At 40.6% G+C, this 19,510-nt stretch overlaps 3 protein-coding genes across 5 annotated transcripts in view; 2 read left to right on the top strand and 1 right to left on the bottom strand.

The window, feature by feature from the left end:
• The first annotated feature begins 1,320 nt into the window (after positions 1-1,320).
• Positions 1,321-5,795, top strand: LOC146491523 (putative methyltransferase DDB_G0268948). The gene is made up of 6 exons (XM_085150871.1): positions 1,321-1,484; positions 1,599-1,759; positions 2,729-2,942; positions 3,071-3,174; positions 3,258-3,395; positions 3,949-5,795. The coding sequence occupies exons 1-6, from the start codon at positions 1,377-1,379 to the stop codon at positions 4,034-4,036; spliced, it is 813 nt and encodes a 270-aa protein (XP_085006997.1). The 5' UTR covers positions 1,321-1,376; the 3' UTR covers positions 4,037-5,795.
• A 681-nt stretch (positions 5,796-6,476) lies between these two features.
• On the bottom strand, positions 6,477-13,098 carry LOC146491524 (receptor activity-modifying protein 1-like). Its single transcript, XM_085150872.1, has 3 exons — positions 12,820-13,098; positions 10,315-10,453; positions 6,477-6,927 (listed from the first exon to the last, which is right to left on the bottom strand). Exons 1-3 carry the CDS (start codon positions 12,872-12,874, stop codon positions 6,672-6,674), a joined length of 450 nt encoding a protein of 149 aa, XP_085006998.1. The 5' UTR covers positions 12,875-13,098; the 3' UTR covers positions 6,477-6,671.
• Positions 13,099-17,958: 4,860 nt separating this feature from the next.
• Positions 17,959-19,510, top strand: part of LOC146491525 (receptor tyrosine-protein kinase erbB-4-like) — a 361,361-nt gene continuing 359,809 nt past the window's right edge. For all 3 annotated transcript variants that reach the window (XM_085152628.1, XM_085152630.1, XM_085152629.1), the window contains exon 1: positions 17,959-18,369. In XM_085152628.1, coding sequence (XP_085008754.1) covers positions 18,303-18,369 — 67 coding nt within the window. In that variant the 5' untranslated portion in view covers positions 17,959-18,302. The remainder of the gene's footprint in view (positions 18,370-19,510) is intronic.

A 19,510-nucleotide genomic window follows, 5' to 3' on the forward strand; every position in this document is an offset into this window, starting at 1 on the left:
TTCACCTGCTTTCATGGGGGGGAAGCCACGTTTAAATAAAGTATCTGTAATAAATTCTCCTCCTGCTGTGGATTACCTGTGTGATTGCTTTTCAGTTGAAATTCCCAATGCAGCATTAGCAACACTGCTTGTCACAGTCGATGGAAGCGCTCCCATAGCTCTTTTTTACTGTGTCGGGACTGCCTGCAGATATTAAAGCAATATGTGAGGCTGTTTGTCTGACTCCACTGGCTTTGTGTTTTAATGACTCCTGTGTGTGCGTGTGTGTGTTTTTGTGGGGACACTGTAATAAGACATGGTGATAAAGACTTGGTGCAACACTGGTTTGAGCAGAAACACGTACATGGATGGCAATTTTGTGTTGCCATCACACACACACACACACACACACACACACACACACACACACACACACACACACACACAGAGAGAGAGAGAGAGAGAGAGAGAGAGAGAGAGAGAGGGCAGTGACCAGGTTAAATTGAATATAGCTGACAGGTTTGATCAGAGTTGATTGATTTGCAGGGCTGCACGCAGCCTCATGGTAAGGGTAAGAGTTGGACACCTTACCGGAACCTCCTCCTCCGTCTCCTCTTTACTCCAACCCCTGCCATCTCTTTTTTTAACACAACCCTTATTGCAAACCATATCTGACAATAGATATTGAACAGGGAAGCAGGAAGGATCAATGTTTGTTGATTGGTAAGAAAATACAAGGCTGAGGCTGTTTGAAGAGCCTCCAACTTAAATTACTTCAGGATGTTCTTGGAACTAAAGTGTGAGGTTGAACAGATTATATGGAGTCGATCTGCAGGAGCAGATACATTTTAGGCTTCTTGAGTATAAAATATATAATAATAATTTTTATCAAACTTTAATTTTCTCCAGATAGTGATAATATCAATGTACAACTCTGTGTAAGAATAAACAAGGAGATGACTTCTTTCAAGTTCAACTGATGAAAAATTTGTTTTTAAATTATTTTCAGCAGCTGTCTGCTTCTTCAGCACACAGCATCATATCTATGTGAGCATTTACTGCCATCTGCTGATTGTTGCCTAAAGGTGCAGACGTATGAATGCACAGCACTGAATCTCTAGGAGAAGTAATAATAATAAAAATGCTTTTCCATTCTTGACCAAAACTATAAGACAAATGCTATGTTTGAATATAAAGTCCTGAATATTAGTTGATCATTAACTGCGATGCTACATTGATCCCATGCATAGTTTAATTGTGAGCACATGGTGCACAGTGCACAGCTCTGGCAGTTAATCTTCAACTCTGTGGTTAAATAAAGACGAGCTCAAAGTACCGAGTCATAGTATTCAGTCACATATTGCATACAGTCTGCAGGCACACTTTGCTGGAGTAACATGGCTGTGCGGCTCTTCGAGGGGAAAGATCATGCGGCGGCTTACCTGCAGTACAGAGTGGCACCCCAGGAGCTGGTCAGCACAGTTATGAACTTTATGGAGAAAAGGGTATGTGTTTATGCTTATGTGCTTGATAGCATTTGAACAAATACTGTGTCTCTATCTATTAATGTTCTATTACTTTGTAATAAATGTACTCTAAAATCACAGCATTTCTCTTAGACACCAAAACCATTCAACCTTGCACTGGATGTAGGCTGTGGATCGGGGCAAGGGACGACCCTTTTGGCTCCATACTTCACCAAAGTGGTTGGAACCGACGTCAGCCCTGTCCAGATAGAGACAGCGCAAGCCAATAAGAACCCTCCAAATGTCTCATACAGGTGAAGGGGAACAAAATGTGGTGGATGTGAAATCAAGGCTGTGATTTAGATAAACCAACGTGTCAAAGGTTCTGTGCTTTCTTCAGCATCTTCATTATGTAATTATTTCGTTTTTTGGGGCAGTTCTTTAAGTAAAGGCTACATTACGTCAATCATTCCTTGATTGTTGTAGATGAAGATAGATTTAGATAAACATGGTTGTAAGTTCTTTGCAAAGAGCTTACCACTTTGGGTAGCATTCTCAAACAAAACCATCATAGAAGATCAAATCCTAGTGTTACAGGGGTCACCAGTGGCCTCATATTCTCCATGGGACGTGGCCTTGATCAGAAGCACTTGGACCGGCAATCGGTACCAGGCAAAGTGGTCTTCTATAAGTCCCACACCCACCTGTCAGACAGATATTGACACATATTGATGTTCTTAACTTCAGCAGGTTGTTTCATCCGATCTGAGGTTAGCATCATGAGAAGGTCTTGGGTTTGAATCCAGGCAGGGGTCTTTTCTCCCCTTCACGGACCAAAGACAAACCTGGAGTGAGATTAGTTGATTATTCTAAATTGACCTTAGGTGGGAAAGTAAGCGTGAATGGCTCTTACTCTATGTGTTTGCCTAGCAAGAGATTAGTGACCTGTCCAGGGGTGTTGACCCTACAACACATGGGATGGGCTCCACTCCCACTTTCTGACTTGGTTGGGCTGCAAATGGATGAGTGGTTTAAAATTTTGAAAGAAAACTCCAGAGAAAAAAGTGGTGACATGTTTGCACTGCCCTTGGAGACTTGAGCCGTAAACTAAATTATCAGCATTGAATTATATTATTCCTCTACAAATGGAAGAGAATCCAAATAAGATAATCCACAAAAGCAAGAATATGCTTTGTTATTCAAAGCTTTTCCCTTATTCATCTCTCCCATCTATAATGGGCCCTATTTTTTCCTTGTCCTGACTCTGTTCACCTTAACATCAGGCAGTGTCCAGCAGAAGAGCTACCATTTGCATCTGGAGAGGTGGACCTTTTGAGTGCCATGACAGCAGCTCATTGGTTTGATCACCAGCGGTTCCTCAAGGAGGCTGACAGAGTGCTGAAACCTGGAGGCTGCCTGGCTCTCCTTAGCTACACCATGGACATGGAGCTTGAGTACGGGGACATCTCCAGCACTCTCAATGACATATGCAAAGAGGTTCATCCCAAATCTAAAAGCTCATGTGCAGAAATAGAGTACTGATGTAGGTTTTCAGCCACTATAAATGAATGCTTTCCCCAAAAAGCTTTAAAGTTTGTCTTTGCTTTCTTTCTTTGTCCCACCAGTTTTATGGTGCCCTGCTTCCATTCCGAGATCCCTACATTGGAAAATCCTCTAAGAAGATCTACCTAGACATGTTCAACTCCTGCTCTTACCCAGACAAAGAGTGGTAAGTTCTCAGAAGCTTTGCCAGAAGTCAGCTTCAGTTACATTGACCAGAACATGCTTATTTATGAGTCCAAATGTGTCCAGGAACGAGTGCCTGCAGACGAAAAGGACCCTGCCATTGAGTCAATATATTGGCATGGTGGAGACCTTCTCCAGCTACCAGAAACTGAAGAATAAGGACCCAGCTGAGGCCAAACATCTCTCTGACCATATCAGGAACAAGTGAGACATTGAACTTTACCAGTCTAATCGTTAAGTCCTGGCCTTGAACCCTCACCTCCCTTCACCTGGCGCTGACCATTGATTCCTGTAATCTTCCCAGCTTAATTTATTTCTGATTATCAAACTTGCCAGAATACAGCTTTGAATACTGGCACCGTCTGGGGCATTAATCAGAAAAGCCAAACATTGCTTGACTAAGCTTAACTGTTGAAGGCTTTTACTGCTTTGATAATATAGCCACCATTAATTCCCCTGCCAGTGACAGGAGAGAATAGCTCAGCAAGCACAATATATGGAGGAGAATTGCTGAGCCATAACTTTTACATGGATATATAAGTATGACATTATATTTAATTACTGTTAAAGTTTGGGAAGATTTAAACAGTTTCACTTTGTTCTGTCTCTTTAAAGAGTTTCACCTGCATGTTTGCCTAATTTAATGAAGGATAGAGCCTCTGGAGGTTGCTGTTAATTTACAACTTCAAATAATCTGTCATCCAATAGTTCCTCTAAATCATAATGAACCATTGTGTCTCTCTGTCTTTTATCCCAGGTTGATGTCTGCAATGAAGGTGTCCTCTCCTAAGACAGAAGTCACCATGATTATGCATTATTTCTTCTGGCTGGCGTGCAAACCTTGATCACTCAGAATGCATGAATCCTGTTTAGGATTGCTTTCCAAGGTTTTTTAGCTCGTCGCCACTTAAAACAAACAACTGCCTTGTTAGACCCTGATGAAGACTTTTTAGTCAATATGTGCAGGTCGTGCTTATCCTTGTCGAGTTGCTTCTACTTTTTTAAATATCCTAACATTTTTATTAAAGATTTTAACTCTAACAGAGTGCATTAGCAAAAAAAATTTTTGTTATTTTTTAGTTGTTTAGACCTACTGATGAGCGCCGTGTTGTACAAGTCTCACAGCACTTCCTTTTTTTTAATCTTTTTCTGAAAATGCAAATCAGAATTTTCTATTAATATTAGCTCGGATCTGAATGAAATGAAGCTGCTCTTCAATTAATTTTAGACTACTGACTATCAACTGCCTTATAGAAAATCTCAGAGTGAACACTAGATGGAGCCATTTTGTTGTGATGAAGTCCATGAAAATCTCGTGTGCAATCTTAAAATCTTGAGTTTGACAAGTTTTGAGTGCACTTTTGTTTCTTTTTGTAATAAGTAAACTGCAATAAAAAAAGTTTCTTTAACTGATGTGAAACCTCTGTGTACTGTAATGATATGAAATGTGAAGTTTATGAATATGTAAGTACCCCAGCCTCTATTTTCAAATTACAAGTTATTGAAGTATAAAATGATAGATAGATAGATAGATAGATAGATAGATAGATAGATAGATAGATAGATAGATAGATAGATAGATAGATAGATAGATAGATAGATAGATAGATAGATTAGTTGAAATATCCTTAGTGGTTTAAAAAAAATATTACAACTTGCCTAATCAGTCACTGACAGACGTAGATGTCTACAATACTATGATGCACTATGAGTCAACTGTTCTCTAGACAGTTGAGTCATAGTGTGTTTTATTGTAATACCTGTATTAATGTTCCTAAATCATGCCTCTGGCACATGCCCTCCATGAACTTATAATGAAAAAAGACAAAAAACAATAATTAAAAACAAACTAAACATTCTCAAACACTGAAATGAGAAAATTCACTTTGGAAACTAAATGAAATTACACCAAATAAAAAAAAAACAACCTCAAAACAAAAATAAAAACCAATTAGAAAATAGAAAACCATAACAACTCTGCACCACATGTTTTCAGTGACTGAGCAGCTTATTTGTCTAATAAACTAGTTGTATCTGCTACTTTGTGGAAGTAGAAAGGGGAAGAGAATAATAAATTGTTAACAATAACTTTATTTGTAAAGCATTTTTCAAAACACAGAGTTAAAAAGTGCTGCATAGTTTGAAGCCACACATTGGACATAAATATAAATATCCTCATTTTATAATATCCTTATTTTATAATTTTTGCAAACAGTGGCCAACACTGCGCTCACGTGACATATATTAAAGAGTCTGGAGACGTTTTGTGTTACTGCAAAATCATCTGTGAAGACTAGAGGGCAGCAGTTGTAGACCTGCCAGGTGCTTCTGCTCCTACTCGCACAAAAAGTCATGCTAGCAGCAGTTAGAAGAACACTAGCAAAAAGCAAAACTGTAGGGATACGGAGAGAGCAATGCCCTGAGGTCTTGTAGTTGCCTCTCTAGTGCAGTTTTTGTCACTGATTTGCACCAAAGGACAGGACAGATTGATGCCGTTTAGCTGACTTTAACTGTCTTTGTGTTATGATAACTAAGTGCCTGCTTCATTGTAAATGTTGCCTCAAAAATGATTAATAAATATACTGTGGAATTTATTCAAAGGTACAAATGTAGAGGGACTATAAAACTGTAACATTGTTTATTTTGGCTGTTAAAATTATTTCATACAATTTCCTCTCTTCATCCTACATTTGTTTTCTAATTCCCGCTCTCCTTTTCATCTCTTCACCCTCCTCCGAATGGCTCCAATCACGTCAGTCTCTTCTACTGTCAGGTGTTATTTATGCAGATTGTTTGTAAGGGCCACGATGTCAGATGGTAATTAACATAAATGGCTTTAAAACTCCACTGAATCCAATCTGACCCACTGGAAGGTTTTAGAAAATGTGAAGTAGAGGACAGATTTTGAACTTTTAGCTGTATTGTCATATGTTTTGCAGCTTTTCCTGTTGCTAAAAACTCGACCCACATTGCTGTTCATACGACACCGAGGTATCTATGTAATTGATAAACAATTAAATAGAGGAGTTCCTGTTTTTCCAATATCTGCTATAGAAATTTCTGCTATAATAGTGTCTTTTTTTTAGATTACAATATCTCAGGATTCAGATATTTAATTGTGAATCCTGAGATATTCAGAATCAAACATCAAAGATGTTTAATTCTTTGATAACTTAAGATCAAAGTGGACTGCATGTGGCCTGCTATGTAAAAAGTGTTTTGTGTCCCTGACTTTGGCATTTTCATAGAGGTGAACTTAGCCACTAGAAGTGACTGAACAGACAGTTTTAATACCAAATACAGAATTTATTTCTATTAACATCTTTCACAACATGCAATTGTTTCACTGCAACTTCCAAATAGTCAATATGCTCAATATCAACACGGGAATATGAAAAGAAAATTAAAAGAGCATGCTTTATGCATAAGAAATGTCTTCTGGAACGCTCTACAAGCCCAAACCTAACACTCTGACGGTCCCTATAGCATTCCCTGTGTGCGTTTGCTCCTCCACACCACTACAGCAGTCATGAGCAGGGTGACCAGTACAGGCACTGTGATAAATGGGGCGAGGATGCTAATCGGTGGGTCATGCAGGAGCCGACCAGTCAAAGCGCAGTCATGAAAGTAGATCTGATGAATCTCCATGAAGAAACGGTCGACTATCTGATTTGGCCAGAAGCAGTTTATCCTCAAGGCCACCTGGTATGTGCAGTTTGTGAGTCCCTCATAGATCCTGCAGAGGACGGCAGAGCACAGGCAGATTCATGCTGAACTTAGTATGTGTAATTAAAGAAAAGATGTTACTAAAGTTGATCCTTTTTCTGAAGGTTTGGTGAAACATTTTAAAGTAATCAAGCTGAAAACCCAAATTGTTACAGAAATATCGGCTGGAATCTTGTGATGTCTTTGAAACGTCCTTTCAGAGAGGGAATAGAGCAGGGTACTCCTGTTGGTGGGGAGAAAAAAAGGCAAAAGAGTGTCTAGAATTACCAGTGGGCTTAACACTGCTAAATATAACTGCTAAGTAGGGAGGAGCAGAGGAAATGGAGATGCATACCAACAGGGTACTGCCCTTAGTACAGCATTGCACCATACCAGGAGAGATTCTGTTCCAGACGGCCACTGTGCTTAACTGTGTTTCTGAAAGTGAAGTGATCACAAAATCCAACCCTTTAACCCTCTGAGGTGTGAGCCTAAACCTGCCGTACCGTACAGAAAGGAAAAACGGGCAAAACTTGATCTTCTTGTTTAAGGTTAGTTAGGCTTAGGTTTGGTGTCAGCACCAACGACGACTTCGACAGTGGCCATCCTGAGATGATTTAATGAAGCAGCTGTGGCTCAGTAGGTACAGCAGGTCATCTCTTAACTGGAGGGTTGGTGGTTGGATCTCTAGACAGAAGCACAAACGTTTTCATAAATAATAAACAACTCAGGGTTTAGTATCTCGCTCAAGGATACTTGGACATGTAGGTTGGAAAAGCCAGGGACCATGACCCGCTCATGCCCCTTGCTGTGGAGCAGTTGTGGTTTAGAAGGTAGAGCGGTTCATCCACCAATTGAAATTGGGTGATATGATCCCCAGATAATCGAAGTATCCTTGGGTGAGATACTAACTAAACTTCCTTCCGATGCTTCTATCAAAGTGTAAGTGTGTGCATGACCATAGGCGCTGAACAGGTGATGGATATCTGACAACAGGAAGATATGATCAGACTGGTGCCAGAAGTAAAATAGCCACTGAAGGAGATGAAAGCGCTTCATCACTTTATCAGGTCTCATGCTGTTACAATTAGGTGGCTGCGCATCAGTGCAGATAATCAACTGACCCAAAGTCTTCATTCAGAATTATTTTAATTGGAGCAAAGGAAATGAACGTCAAAATGCTAAACTTTCGGCTTCAAAACATCGGTCCATAAACCAGACGATGACAACTGTCTTATATTCAGTACATGACTGAAGTGGAGTCCACGTCATACCTAATTAAGGAAAGCTATAACAGGAGTAAAAAGACTGATTGTACCGAAATGAGCAATGGTACATGTCTGGTCTTTGAATTCATGTTTTACTTGTCATTATTACTATACAGCCTGAATCCACAAATATTTTTTCAATACTTGTAATTGTCTCTGTACCGGCTTTTTTCCTGGGAGTCTCAAATGTTTCCTGTGAGCCTGAACAGTGGCGTCAAATGTTGTTGCTAGGAGTTTGGTGATGCAACTGCCAGCCCCTCCAACTGCCTGTGCAAATTCTTTATGAGTTACAACTGAGCACACATACCCATGGACACACACACACACACACAAACACACACACACACACAGAGCACCACCCCCAGTTATGTGCTGGACCAAGTGAGGACTGTGAACCAGGAGGGAAATCACACAGTTTTGACAGCAGCTTCTTCTTTGGGTCCCCCGGCTCCCTTCATCCTCCTGTCTGACTCACTCCCTGACTGTCAGGGTTTGGAAACGAAGCCACCAAGTACTGAGACGATATAATGGCCAACAAATACAGTAAAGCTTTCCCCTGGTGTTGGTGCATGAGAGAGTAAACAGATAAACAGATAGATAAACAAGTTTTTTTTGCCTCTAATAAGCTCAGAAATACCAGTCTGTCAGTGCACCTGCTAAGATATTAGTACTCACTTAGAGGTGAATGATATAAACACGAGGCCTTAATGTTGGCATATTAAAGACTTATATAGTCTGGGTGTGAATCCAGGACACTGCCATCAGCTGCTTCTTATAGCTGTTTAACTGCAAAATGACTGAGATATCAAAAAATCCTCATGCACATGACAGCATGAGGACTTCAGCTTTTCTCACCATCATTCTTCTGTTACACTGACGCCAACCCACTGTACTCTCTTCCAAAGAGCCAGACTTTCTTGTGATTTTTTTTAAAGTGTTCTTGAGCAACAGTTCTCCAGGCTTTCTGAAGGTCTTTCAAAAGTTTTTCTTTGGACAATGGCTGCTTTTCACTCATTTCAGTCCAGTTCCTGGGAGCCATCCAATCACTGAGGATGTAAGAGTGGACAACAGAAGACGTAGCAGGCCTAAAAACTATTTATAGCACACAAACAGTATTTAAAATTCATGCCCTTAAGAAGTGTCAGGACTTTAAGAGATACATCTGTGCCTTCAGCTCATTTATCTACTGTTCACTGAAGCCTCATCAAAAATGGTCTAAGTGGAAGGGTGGCTTCAGTGACAACAGGTCCGATGAAGTGATGAATCCACATATGACATTCCAGCCAGTGGTGTTTGGGATCTTGTACAAATTTGTGGAATTATGAACGCACAAAAGTACCATCAGGTTTTTATACACCATGTAATATCATCTGGAAAGCATCTGACTGGCAACAGCTTCATTTTTCAGCATGACAATGATCCTAAACATACTGCCAATGCAGTAAAAAAAAAAACACACATAGTGGAACACGACTTCAATATCACTGAAGCAGTGTGGGGTCATGTTGACAGAGAACAGAACAAAAGGCAGAAACACACAAAGAAGAGCTTTGAATGTCCTTCAAGAAGCCTGGAGAACTATTCCTGAAGACGACTTAAAGACATGACAAGAAAGCTGCCTAAGAGAGTTCAGACTGTGCTGAAGAATAAAGGTGGTCACACCAAATATTCACTTTCAAGCTCATTAGCTTACGTGTGCATACCTTAATGCTGTGTTTACATGTGTGTTTGCACATTTCAATAAATCACTGCACCTATTTCCTACTTTCAAGGCAAACAATTTAAAAATATGACGAGTGGCTCAAGGCTTTTGCACTCTGCTGTATGTAACAGTAACAATGTAATTATTTATTGAATTTAGCATAAGACCAGCAAGTCAAGAAATCTTATTAAACTGATCTCAAAGCCAGCCAAAATAAGCTAACTGTTCAGTTGATATTGTTCTAATTGTGTACCTGGCAAACCTCACGTGAAGCAAACTAAGTTGCTCCACCCTGGCTACAGCTGCTGCTCCATCTGCAAGCTGCTTTGCAACACACAATATCTGCTGTTTACCAGGGTCTGTGTGGAGGTTGTGACTCAATAAATTGCAATTTTTTTTATTCACTATGTGTTTCTTCCCTTTTGCATGTTCGAGTCAGTGAACTCACTCCATTGTGTCCTTCCAGCTGCACCATAAACCTCGATCCAGATTTTCCATGTTGAATGTGAAATTTGCCAAGCAGAGATCATTGATAAGAAACGTGTAGACTCCCCTGTTACAGCCAGACACTGATGCAAGGACTTGAGCTACAAAGTAAAAACAGAAGTAAGACAAAAGTATTTAAAAAAATAAAAAAAAAATATATCTGTAGCAGCATATGTTTGTGCAGCAAACAAGGTCATGTCCTGGCAATGGTTATTCCTACTGGGCCATTTCTTCCCTATTAGGCTGTTACTTTCACTAAGAAAAGATTTTAATTTGCAGGCAAAGTCCCACTCCCATTTGTTTACTTCAGAGATGCGTGTAAACAGCCTCTAAACGTGGAGGCAGACCGCGGCAATCCCGCAGGACTCGAGGCTGAATGTAGCACCACGGAGGAGTACAGTAGGAGAGGGAGGCTTAATCTGGTGTAAAACGCCTGCGTGGAAACAAACAGGTTGTTGTTACGATCGAGAAACATGGTGGATCTCCAGTCTGTTCGGGCCAGATAAGGGCCGACTGCGTGCCCATTATGTTTGCTCTGTCCCTGCTGGCTCTCCCTGCACTCAAAGGAAGACTGAACGTGTTAACACGGGAGCTTCAAAAGAGATGCTACAAAAGAAGAATGTGAGAAACTGTTGTGGCAAAGCAAGATCTGAACGAACGCACAGTAATCTCCTGAAAAGGGAGTGAATATTAGCTTGTCTATCATCTACAGTCGTGTTTCACCAGCCTCTGATGGCAACTGCCGCTTGGAGGATTCACAGTTGCCCCTCAACTTGGCTGTTAACCAGCATTGTATTTGGATTACAATTTTCAGGAAAATGGAGGCATAGTTTGACAAATGTTCTTCTGACTGAAGGTTTATGCTCTATTGACTTTCTGCCTTCAACTCTGTTAGGTTAGGAAACACGCATCAGTCCAATGGGAATCTTAAATTCTGTCAGCGTCTGAGACTCAACATTTATGGATTTTAAAAGCTGATTCTCATGAATATTAGATGATGGGGTTTGAAATCATTCCCACAAATATTAATGCTCCATGCTGACATTAACCCTTTAAAAGGCTTTCATTGAAACGCATTGTTTTTTTGGATGATATTTAGGCTTAACTAATAGGGAAAACCTACATTAGGAGCAGTAAGTTTGGTAAATATGGTACATTTTTGCAAATTCTCTAAAAATCAGCAACAAATATGAATATGCTGTGATTTCTTCATCTCAAAGGGTACCACACAGCCATCTCTAGAGTTTTACAGAGAAGGGTCTGAAAAAGAGAGACTAGCCAGTGAGCCTACTTTGAAGAGGCTCACCTAAAGCAACAGAAGACCCTACTGGGTGCCAGTCTTGTCAGTAAGAACAGGAAACTGAGGCTACAGTTTGTGTGGACGCAGAAAAATCGAACAATCGAAGATTGGAAAATGTTGCCTGGTCTGATGAGTGTCCATTTCTGCTCGGATTTTGATGTCAGCTGATGAAAGCATGGCGCCATCCTGCCTTGTATCAACAGTTAAGGTTGGTGTGATTTTTTTGTATTTGACTGAAGAACCTTTAAGCACCACAACCTACTCACATATTGTTGGTGATGTTTAGTAATTACAAATTCCCAATTGAATTTAGATTAGACTACTTCCTCTCTATAGTTTTTTCAAGTTTCAGCTCATTTTTGTAGGTTTCAGTAATTGTTTTTTCCTGGTAAGTATATAATTAAATTCCTATTTCAAGTGAAATTCAACAAGAGTTCCTTTTGTAAATTATGGTCCCAAATGAAACACATCTTTTTCCCGAAAGCAACTGCTGAACCCACAACCGCTACATCATTCTTTAATAGTATATGTTCTTTCCTTCTAGATGAATTTAAGGAATTCCCAGTGTGTTTCTGGATCAATATTCCCAAAAGTTTCCCAAGAATTTCATATTAGAGGTTCAAGCAATGTTGGAGACATAATCTACTTTACTCTCTAACATGTCACATGGGTCATATGGTATCACGTTTGCCTTCATTTTCAAACGTTGAAGCAAAGTTATTGAAAATGTAAAACCATGAAATGCACTTCTTCACACAGCTGCTACATATGTTTTTTTCTTTTTGACTGGTTACGTTCAATGACAATGGCCTGCTGAGCATGCAATAAGGGAGATGAGGGCAAATGCTAGTGAAATGTAAGGTTGAGTGAATAATGGTGGGTTTTTCAGAATTTCTTCCAGAAACAAAGCACATAGAGCATAGTGGACTTTTAACAAACAGATCAAGTCTATTCATAGACTAAACATTATCGAGAAACCCAAGAAAACAAAATCCCAACTTACCTCGTCCTTTTTTCTACCATAAATCAACCAAGACTTGTTAATCATTTCTAAATAGAGTAACATTTCAAAGACCTGCTTTTTTTTTTTTTTTCAAAGAAAAACATAAACAAGGTTTAAGATTAATCCACCTATAGCGACTCTCTGCCTGAGTACCATGGACTCACCTGCCATCAGCAGCACAAACCCTGCTTTCAGGAGCAAGGCGGTCTCCAGAGCCATGCTGAACACAAACCCCAAAAAGTTTCACGCGCTCTGCTCACTCCCCGGAGATCAGCGGCAAAGCCTCATTCTAACTCCAATAGCCAGAGCCAGTGAGTCGGGAACGTCACGGTGCCACCACGTTAGAAACAAATTAACCGCAGTTCATGGTGTGCTGTCAACAAGAAGGCGGCAACTGATTGTGTGTAAAAGCCCCCCTGACCTTTCTCTGTGGCACCCTCCTTTCCCCTCCTCGCTGCAGCCCTAATCATAGAAGTGCTGCTTGTCATCTGAGCCCCTTGTCCGGCTGCTTTCTGCGTGGAACTGCTCACAGGGGACAAAACAAAGTCAGATACCAAAATTAGTTCAGTGTACAGTGCATGCTTTATAGCAGCAATTTAGAGTCTGGAAAAAACACTAGTGTGCTGTTTTAATGCCTCAGTATTTACGTTTTTGTTGAATAATCCAATTATAACCATTTAACATCTAGAATTTGGATGATTTTCTTTCATATATACATGACTCTCACAGCAGAGGCCAACTGTGAGGTAGCATGTCATCAGACTCATCACGAGTCTTTAATTAAATGTCACATTTTCCCCATTTCTTATTTGTATTAGGATTAATGCATTAGTGTGAATACCCAGAGACATCCCCGGCGGTGGGCTCACACTGGGACCCCATTTCACAGCAGCAGCACACAAAGGCAGAATTCCCATTTTCATGTCACACTCGTATCGGCACAAATCTCATGCAGCTCGCAATGTCTATAATTGAATGTTTTATCAGAGGAATTTTGCACAGGAACAGATTGATTAGTATTCTCAGCGCTGCTCTGCATTGTGCTGCCACCCAGCGTGACTGTCTCTGCCGATGGGTGTGTGAGAGAGTAATCCCGTGGCTCCGATGAGTGTTTTCATGTGGCTGACTTTACAGAGTGTAGACTGACAGCGTGCAAGCTGGATCTTCTTTAAGTTTGTAGGCATTGTGGAGCTAAAAAGCTTTTGTTCATTTTGGTGTTTGATAGTGAATTTGTTCATTTCCATGTCTGCAAACAGCAAATCTTAATCATGGCACAAAATGCTAATACTTAAAAGGTACTGTAAGTATTTTTGAGGTTATTTAATAACATTTATTACATATAACGTATGTAACATATAGCATATATTTAATAACACAGAAGATAAAAACATAAAAACCTGTGTGGGCAAAAACTGCCTTAAAACAAAACAAAGCAAAACAAAACACCAATTAAGTGTTGGCCTTTGTGAATAGTTCGTGCACAGATGTGATTATTCTCAAGTCAGCAGGCAGCTGGTCCAAAATAACAGAACCACAGTAACTGAATGCTCAGCTTATTGTCAGCAGATTAGACACATGACTCTATCGTCTCTGGACAGCTGACAATTAACTGGCTAAACAATAATAACAGCTAGTTACAAGTTAAGGTAATTATTAGGCTTGGATGTCCTAAAAATAGCCCTTTCCTTCTAAAAAAAAACAACAAAAACATTTGATTACATTTTCACATGACAGTTTTTTCAATTAGTCCAACAATGTTCGCTCTGCTTCAAAGAACTTTTCATCAATGCCAGCTAACAGCAGCGAACAGAGGCTAACAGCAACACACAGAGGCTAACAGCAGCTAACAGAGGCTAACAGAGGCTAACTGCTATGCTTGCTGATAGAAAGGTTCAGCACATCCTCAACAACTCATTCAGTATCAATGTCATCAGAAGTGAGCTTCACAGACCCATCAACTTGTATTGGACTCTTTACAGCCTCCTAAATATGCAGATGTGAACATCCAGATACTGTCCACATCTGTATATTTAGGCCGAGGTAAACAGCGGACTGATAGATAAACATTAACCATCCAACATATTATTTATATGTATTTGATATTTATGTGTTAAGTTGATGAATATTGGACCATTTCATTATGCTGTATTGGAGTAGATTTGAAACTAGAAACAAAATCACCAGAGGAAAGAGTCGTCCCATCCTGATCATTAGGAAGACTACAAGTTTAATGTGTCTCCACATTTGCTTGAACAAGATTAAGACGTGTGACCCAACAAGGCACCTTTTCTTCTAGATTTTAAGGGACAGCAGAAAAAGAAAAAATGCAGAATATTAACTCCACGCTTAGATTTGATCATTTTATTGTTTCAATGTTCATTTTTTTAAACAGAAAACCTTTAGGCCCTGTGATAGACTGATGGCCCATCCAAGGTGTATCTATGCAACAACAGCTGGGACAGACTTCGGCTCCCTCATGACCCTGAACTGGGTGAATGGTTATGAAAATGGATGGATACGTACTTCACTCTGTATCTGTCATATATTTAGTGTCACTGTGATGAAGAGGTTAGTGCTGTCACTTCATAGTAAAAAGTTCTTGGGTTTGAACTTGTGGCATCTTTTGTTCACGTCACGCTTGGTGGATTTTCTCCGGGTTCTCAGGTTTCCTCAAACAGTCTAAAGACTACGTGTCAGGTTACCTGGTGAAGTTGCATCTTTAGGTTCAGATGTTCCAGCCTATTGTCCATGTGTACAACTACATATTAAAATATTTGTATTAAATGAATCTGTACCCTGCTGTGATTTGCGCATAGGACTTAATTGCAGGACACAGATTGAAGAAATGTAATAATTTTAATGAACAACAACTGGTAAGTATTCACAATATAACTGAGAATCAAACTCAAGTTACACTCAAGAAAGGATTTGGTCCAGTTGTCAAAGTTTCTTTGTACTATTTTTTTTTCTCCAATTCTGTCAGTTTCACATTCAGGTAAGTTGATTCTGATTTTCAGAATCTCCAATGCAGGTGAATATCCATTGCTTTCCATAGGGTCAGGTAAGTATTCTTGAGTGCGGTGAGAGTGGCGCTTGTAGGTATGACCAGAAGCTAGCCAGGCTGATGGACCAGGAAGGATTCTACAGGTAAGGTTGGCATGTAAACAAAAAATCATTAAATACCAAAGAAGACTGAGTGATGCTACCACACTGGGAAGCTCAACAACCTGATGAATGGTGAGTGGCGGGTTATAAACTGTATACTGTGTATTTTTGCCCTGTCTCATTGCCCTCACCCCCAGCCAGTCTGAGTTTTGGGAGTTTTTATTTCCTACTTTTGCCAAATGCTTGCTCATAGATGATTGTTGGGGGTTTTTCTCTATAAGGGTTGTAGGGCATTTACTTTGCAATCTGGAATTTGGTACAATATAAATGAAATTGAATTGAATTAATGATAAGTCTCGATGATAAATGGGTGCGCCAGGAGCCCTGGGCAGCCACATCTTCAGCTAAAGGGAGCTGAAAAAGTCACACACAATTACTTGGGGAACAATGACAACCCCATATACACAATTTTGACCTTTTTTAAAGGTTTAATTTTTTAAAAGCTGCACAATTATAGAGGTACAGAACTGGTCTCTGGAATGTACAAAGCAAAAAGCTACAAATAGCTGCCATTGTGCACTGTCAAATGCACAAAGGCAGTGCCTTGGAGTTCACTCTCCCATTCACTTTTGGTTGTGCCCCCTACAGATACATTAAAGTACCTTTTTTTGTGTGTATCCCAATATAATCTACAGCTTGTATGAAAACAGTTTAATATTTATGTTACTTTTCAAATGCAGAAAACTTTAGAGAGTGATTACACACACATCTGTGATGGAAAAGCAAACAAAGTAACCCATTTAATGATTTTTGTGAGGGTCCTGATGTCCGCCTTTATGCTACTGAGGAGCCTTCACTTCAGGTCCCTCAGCAGCAGAGGTTTGTGGATCGAAATTATATCAATAGTATCAATATCAGGGCTTGTATTGGCATCAGATCAATGCTACAATGATAAGTTTGATACTTTTTATTCTCTAACTTCAGTATGAATCCCAGTGAATTGCATTAACTAAAATATTATTATTTTCGGAGAAGGGATGAAAAAATATTCCTCAAACACACACTAGTTTCTAAAGACATTAAAATCTAAAAGGTTTTGCTATGTTAAGTACTGTGACAAGTGAAAATCACAGTGATTAAAATGTGTTTTGCAAACTGATGACGATTCATCTCATAAATCATGACACACTGCTCTCCACTATGTTAACCTAATTAGGTTAAATAGGTTAAAAGTACTGGTATCGTTGTTGGCAATACTTGGTATCATATTGACGGCAAAATGTGCAGTACTGCACAGCACTACTCAGCAGCTTTATGATCAAAAGGCTCAGAACCGAGCAGTTCCCCGTGAATTCCCCTAGAGAGCAGCAAAGGACACTAAATAAACCATCCCTTCAGGCACCGTGAGGATGTATCAAGGATGGTCCTCACACTAATTCTCCAATAGTTCCAGTTGCGGTCGAGTTTTCGCCTTACACGGATCGCAAATCAATATCTTTTTGTCCTCGTCGATTCGCCAGCTCGTTTCATACTTTTACGTCAGTCCACAAATAAAAAGCAGAGTGCAGAATATCTGTGGGCAGACTGGCTTGTAAAATGAGTGGCCCTGAAAATGGTACACTGCTCCAGCCTTTTGCCTTCACTGCGGCTTCTTCACACCAGCACAATCAAACTTTATAGGCTGTGCCTCGTAGCGGTGGGTATTTGCAGAGGCTGACCCTGCTGCCGAAGCAGGAAACTTTCGTGGTGTTTCTGAAACTACACTGTGGGGTGTTCCACTGATGTCTTCTGTCTGTCTGTCACATTATACCTCCCTAAACAAACTACTTCCTACATCAGGATCAGGATCAGATATTAAGTAATTTGTCTTTCCAGCAATAACGAAGAGGACAGTGGCCGACACAGCAGCCAAACAGAAACCAAAACAAAACCTGCTCCTAACAGGTGTATCGACGGCAGCGTTGGAGCTTAATAGCCAATCAGGAGAGGCGATAAGTAGTGTGGGCGGATTTCCAAAAAAAAAAAAAAAAAAGTATTAAACGCTCCAAATCTTTTGGATGGGACTTAATAGGGCGAAGGATGTGTCGGTCATACCAAAGGAGGCGTGTTCAGACGCACGACACGCACACGCGCATCCCCCCCACCCCCAGCCTCCTCCTCCCTCCCTCCCTCCCCCCCCCCCCCCCCCCCCCCCCATCCACCGGCGCGATGGCAGTGTGAAGAGTAAATGGCTCAGAGTATCCGCGGTGGAAAGCGACCTAAACACTGGAGTAGGAACCGACACGCAAACAGAACGAGACGCGGTGCGTAAAAGCTCTCCACGGCGCACGGAAACGGTGCCAGGTGTCCAAGAAGCGCAAAAGAAGACTCCGACGGGGTTTTATTTTTTTTTTCTTCTTCCTTCCTGTCTCTCTTTGTCTCTCTCTTTCGCTCTCTTTTGGTTATTTTTTTTACGCGTGTGATCAACGAGGATATCTTAATTGGACATGTGAGTTACGGGAGTTAACAAGAGAACCAGGCTTTTTTCTTCCCGCCCCCCAAGATGAAGTTCTTCCCAGCTTGCGTCCTCGTCACTTTGGCGGTGATCGGATCCTGTGCGGCGCAATCAGGTGAGTGCTTTTGGGGATGCGCGTCTCTGCGCGTCTCTGCGCCTCCGTCTTTCGGTCAGGGTCTGACTTGAAAAGCACCGATGAAGTGAGAGTTGAGACATCCAAAGAGCAACAGAGCCGATCCTTTTCTGTCCCCGCAGAGACATTAGCAATAATTCCACTAAATGATAACTGAAGGTCGCCGGGTTTCTGACTCTTTCTGGTCCAAAACTTAACACAAGTTCACATCCTGGCACGCTGGTGCTGATTTCAATTATCGCTCTCGCACCTACAGGAAACTGTCATTCAACTGCCTCTGCGTAAAATAAAATTATTATTTAGATTATTTAGATCCCTACACTAAGAATGAATGAATGCGCCATCGTTTCAGTTTAATTCCCCAGAAGACTCGAAGACTAATATATTTATATGTAAGACTCGGGCTGCACCAGTGGCACAGTTTTTTTTTAAATTTCTTACTGTCTTTGAATAATTTAGATGTAGCAGATATTCTGAGGGCGATACAGGCAGTGGGAAAACATCTCGCTTTCATCATCATCATCGCGACCCCCGTGGAGTCGGTCCCTTGACGAAAATCACTTTAATGCTTCTTCAGCGTGCCTGTTTTGGCTTCGGATGCGTCAGTGACACTCGACAGTCAATTTATAGTAAAGTTAATGGTGTTTTTATTTATGTGCTCTGACAGATCCTTCCTTTGGCGCCCCTGTAGGGTGTTTGCCGAGGTTTTAAATCCCGCTGGGATGTTTTGTTTATGATGCATGATTTGATTGCGCTCTTATTTGAAGTAAATCATTAAGTTCAACTTTCTTCTTTTCTCCAATGGGTTTTTGTTCCCACGCTTACTCATCGATAATTCAAATTTGATTTGGTGTGATATCTCTTCTGGAATTCTGTCCAGTTATTTGGAGTTCAGTAAGTGATCCATAATCTGGGCTCTTAGTTGACACAATCAAGTGTTTGGCACAGACTGCTGAGCCAAGGAAAAACAAACAGAAACGCACTTATGGGGCGGCACAACAGGAAAGTTGTCAGATTCATGTTCAGAGGTGAATTTGGCCCCAAACTTCCAAGGATTCCAAATTAAATTCCTGGATGCTTTTCCCCCTTCCCGCCTCTAAAGACAGCTCTGTTTTTCTTTGGC

This window comes from Neolamprologus multifasciatus, chromosome 23, assembly GCF_963576455.1.
Source record: "Neolamprologus multifasciatus chromosome 23, fNeoMul1.2, whole genome shotgun sequence".
Lineage (NCBI taxonomy): Eukaryota > Metazoa > Chordata > Actinopteri > Cichliformes > Cichlidae > Neolamprologus > Neolamprologus multifasciatus.